We start from the raw sequence: 5,000 nt of genomic DNA, 5'->3' as shown, positions 1-5,000 counted from the left end.
CTTTTCTCGCTCTCTCCCTCGCTCTCTCTTGCTCTCAGTCTCTCTTTCTCTCTCTCTCTCTCTGTCACACTCTCTCTCTCAGTCTCTCTGCGCATTCTGACTGTGAATTGAGCTTGAGCCTGAACGGAACAGAACGGCATTCTGGGAGTTTTTATTCTCCGCGAGATGTGAAACCCCGACTGAGGCTGTCACGGCTGCCTGGCAGACGGCTGCGCAAGCTCCTTCCGTCGCTCCTCAAGCTGCTACATTCTAGGCACGCAAAGTAAATGGTAACAAGATTAAGCAATTACACTAACGTCCTAATGAATTTGTAATCATTTCCGGTGCGATCTCCTGATTTTAAAGTGCTCCGTCCTAATACAATATTCATCACTGGCCCGGTTACAGAGCACGGGGGAGAGAGAGAGAGAGAGAGAGAGAGAGAGAGAGAGAGAGAGAGAGGAGAGAGAGAGAGAGGGAGAGAGAGAGAGTGCCTTAATCTAATAGATGAGACGCTGAATTTGTTAGGAGCCCAGTGAAATGAATCTCCAAATGTCTAATAATAACATTGTTCTTCTGCTTTCTCCTCTTTGCGCCGAGCAGTCACAGATGAAAGTAACTTTTCAAATCTGGCCAACACTGATCATCACTGGCAAGAAACATAAGTCTTCAAGGCGGCGACTGAGCGACAATGAAAACAAAGGCAGTGACTAAATAAATCTGTGCAAACATTGCTGGTATCTGATACATACGACTGCCGACTGAATGGCTGAATCTCATATAATATCTCACAGTACACACACATAGGCTGTACATATATACGTACAGTATATGCATATATATCTGCAATGCACACACTCTCTCTCACTCCCTCTCTTGCTCACACACACACACACACACACACACACACACACACACACATACACACACACACACACACACACACACACACACACACACACACACACACACACACACACACACACACACACACACACAGACACACACACACACACACACACACACACACACACACACAGACACACACACACACACACACACACACACACACACACACACACACACACACACACACACACACACACACACACACACACACACACACACACACACACACAGCAGGAGACTTGTGGAGAGTGATAATTGAAACCCACTGACGTCTGGATGCCAGGCTGGATGAGATATATTCATTTCACTCCGGATGTCAGCGGAGAATTGGGCGTCATAAAAATGGTCTTTTAAGGCATCATTTGAAAAGAGGAAAGAGACAGTGGGTGTTATCTCCACCCCCCCACCCCCTCCATCCCCTCCTCGTCTACCACTTCTAATGTGGCTGTGTGACGGCGAGTGGAGATAAAATGAGACACATTATGCCCGTCCGCGCGTCGGAGACCGATGACGGGCCCGAGCGTGTGTTTCGGCGGCTGGGAAATCATACGTTGGCTGATCAAACGCCGGCCGAGCTCAATGCGAGCGAGATTGGAGAGGAAAAAGCGAATCAAAACTGTTCTCAGGCTGTCGTTCGGTGCTCTTACGCAAACAACAAAGGTGGGGGAAAAAATAAATAAAATACAAAATATAGAAAAATATAGATGTAGGGCCCTCTCTTATCAACAGTGAACATTCACAGCTGCAAGCAGCATCTCAAACGTGATAGTCTAGCCCTTGGAGACATAGAGAGTGACCTTCCTCTCAGCTAGAATGAAAAAGAACTAGATTACATCATACTACTTGGACATGACAAGCTACAGGCATGACCATGTTCCAGACCTGTCAAAGAAGACACTCTCTCCTGTCATAAGTGGCTATGACAACTGGTGTCTACCCACATAATATGTCAGTATCAGTAACATGCTAGCGTGTAATCATGAAACCACTTTTAATGTCAAATAGTATCACTGGCCATGTAATGACTTAACGAGCTGCCACAGCATAAAACATCAGAGCTGTCATGCTGATTACTGATATTGGTGGAAGAACATGGGTAAGGAGACATGACAGGCATGACATCTGATTTGACGTGCCAAATGCCTTGTATCTTGATAGAGGGTCAGGTGAATGTCTCTGAAGGAATTCTTTCCCTTTTATGCAAACCATAGACGCTATAATATATACAGTCTCTATGATGCAAACAGAATGTTCAAGGTCCCCAAAGGAACCTTCTGATGAATGGTACACGGCTCTTTGAAGAACTGTTAGAACCCACAGCTTTCACAGCTTCATGTCGGTTTCCAGCTCTGCAGACCCCTTCTTGCAAAGTGCTCTACTGATGTCTTTTTTTAAACCAATAAAAAATCCCAGAGAATCTTGTCAATCTTCTGCCATCTAAATGGCAGAGATGGGAAACATGGATACCGGTACATAGTTTTTCTTATTGAATATGTCAAATACACAGACATGTTTTTGGCATAGAAAACCAGTATAGAGCCACTGCATTTCAGATGCTCAAAACATGTATGCAAGTGTGTATCTTCTTATATTTTCTTTACATACAGTACATCCATTTACATTGGAAAGCAACTTGTACTCTAACACTGCACAACATGTGCTGTACAAGTACTGTACAAGATTCATTTGATTTGAGGTGATTTGGTTTGTCTGAAACATGTCGAGTGCATCTCGCTTCCATCCAACTACAAATTTTTCCAATTGCTAAAACACAATTTTGATCAATCTACCCAGCAAAATGAAGCACTGCAACCAAAACATATAGCATTATCAAAATCAAACTTTTTGCACCACATGGCATGCACTTCATTCATTCACCATGATTGTTGTCTAACCAACAACACACTGCTGGGTGTAATGAAAAACACTCTTATCTTTAGTCTGCTTTGCCAAAACACTAACTAGCAGGCGCTGCTGTGGTGCTGTGGAGTGAAGCCCTTTTCGGCTGCTTGCCCCCCCCAGGCGTGAGCGTGGCTTACCTCCTTTCCCGCGGGGGCTCTTGTCCGGGCCGAGGCCCTCCAGAGGGGGGAGAGTGGCCAGGCTGGCGTCCGGCGGCCGGTTCAGCTTGCTCACGCCGTTCTCGTACAGCTGCGGGTCGGCGGGGCGCAGGTGCCAGGTCAGACCGAACAAGTGCACCGCTATACGGAGAGGAGAGTGGAAACAAGCGCGCGCGCACACACACACACACACACACACACACACACACACACACACACACACACACACACAGAGAGAGACACACAAACCAGGTAGTTTAGGTTAGAAAATGGGTCAAAAATGCATAAATATATCTTCACAGAGTATGTAGTCTCCAAAGAGCACTACACTACAGGCCCCCATAGACACACTGTACATACATATGTATGTACATGGACAGTATGGTTCTACATATGCATGAACCAGACACACAAACTACATCACTACATACTGTATGCATTACGACATACAGTACACGACAGCAGACCGGGTGACAAGACAGCAGAGCTTGTTTCAACTATTTATTTATTTATTTATTCACTTCTTTCAAATCTTTTTTTTTTTTTTTTCAAATACCTCACACAGATGATATGCTTATTAGACTGTGCTAAAACAGAGACAGGCAATTAAGCGAGATCTTCTGAGGTTGACCCTGAGCGCACATTTAACAGTTAACGCTGTCTTTCAGACATGCCTAATGATCCGCTCAAAGCAGCTATGAAGTCCAAATCCATACGGACCTTTCAAACAACAAAGAGCTTGTGAAGCACTCCTCATTTACAAAAGGGGGAAGAAAAAAAAAAAACATGTTTACGACCAGAACAATCAAGGAAATTCCGTAATTAAAATAATAGTGATAAGCGCTTGCTACCTCAAAGAGCAGTGCTTTGTCTCTGACACGGCTGATAAGCTCTACTGTACTGTAGGTGTTCATTGAGGAAATGGAACGGAGCCTTGTGGTTAGCTATCAATCAATTAGACTGCGTCCTACAAAATCAAGGGGGAACTCAAGCTTACAGTTGAGATGACTGGTTGTCAAGGGATGAATATAAAATACTATGACGTAAATAAAAACAACTACTCACAATAATAGTGCTACATGAATTGCTACTGTTACGACTTCCGCTGCTGCTACTACTCATAAGGGTAAGTACAATAATAGTAAAACAATACTACACTAATAATGATCGTGATTTCATTACACTCCCTATCCTCCATTAAAGTAATTTCCCCTGCCACTAAAAGCAAAGTTAGCTGCAGAAATGGAAAGTGAGCTGAAACTATTTGCGAGGCCGTGTGGAGTTTGAGACAGGCGGACAATGCTGCAGCATATTAGCCTTGTATTTAGATCAAGATGAGGCTTCCTGAGCACATCAAAGCCTTTAAAATGTCTTTCTCCTGTCTGCAGCAAGCACATGTGACACCAGCGCGCCAGCACAAAAGCCTGCTAAGAGATGCAGACACCCAGGTCCCAGCAGAAGAGGAATACCTAATTAAAAACTCAAAGTAGTTCAAACCAATTTGCATCTGCTTTTAAACTTCAGTAGTGAAAAATTATCTTTCTTTGAAAATATGGTAAATGTGTGATGAGCTCGGAGAATTGGTACGGACTTTTTTTTTTCTTCCTTCCTTTTTTCGAGCGGCCCTTTTTTTTCGCAGTAGGAAAAGGGGAGAGACGATGCGCGGGAGACGTTAGTGTGCGCTACTGTACGACGGAAATCTGCGGGGATAAGCGGAGTGGGGAGGAGCGGGGATGGGGAGGGGGAGGGGGAATGTCGCAAAGCCACGCGAGCCGTGGTGCACACTCCTGGGCCGCGCGGCGCCACCGCTATCCTCTGATGGTTTATTTGTCTTCAGTAATTAGAACTGTGGCGGAAAAATGGGAAAAGGTACTTTTGCAGAGAGAAGAAGGAGAGGAAGAAGTAGAAAGTCACACCACTCTTGCCTGAGACTTAAGTCTCTATCTGACTGTGTGTGTGTCTCTGTCTCTGTCTCTGTCTCGCTCTCTCTCTCTCTCTCTCTGTGTGTGTGTGTGTGTGTTATTAACCTATATATGACCCTGACACACAGGGACC

The 5,000-nt window shown here is 44.8% G+C and overlaps 1 protein-coding gene across 1 annotated transcript in view; it reads right to left on the bottom strand.

The window, feature by feature from the left end:
- The window catches only part of LOC134068481 (teneurin-1-like), a 263,996-nt gene that overhangs the window by 178,605 nt on the left and 80,391 nt on the right, over positions 1–5,000 (bottom strand). Inside the window, exon 7 of the mRNA XM_062524127.1 lies at positions 2,940–3,086. Within this exon, the coding sequence (XP_062380111.1) occupies positions 2,940–3,086 (147 nt within the window). The remainder of the gene's footprint in view (positions 1–2,939; positions 3,087–5,000) is intronic.

Source organism: Sardina pilchardus, chromosome 21 (genome assembly GCF_963854185.1).
Source record: "Sardina pilchardus chromosome 21, fSarPil1.1, whole genome shotgun sequence".
NCBI classification, from domain to species: domain Eukaryota; kingdom Metazoa; phylum Chordata; class Actinopteri; order Clupeiformes; family Clupeidae; genus Sardina; species Sardina pilchardus.
Note: the sequence above shows the minus strand (reverse complement) of the source record. Positions and strands in the feature narration are given on the sequence as shown.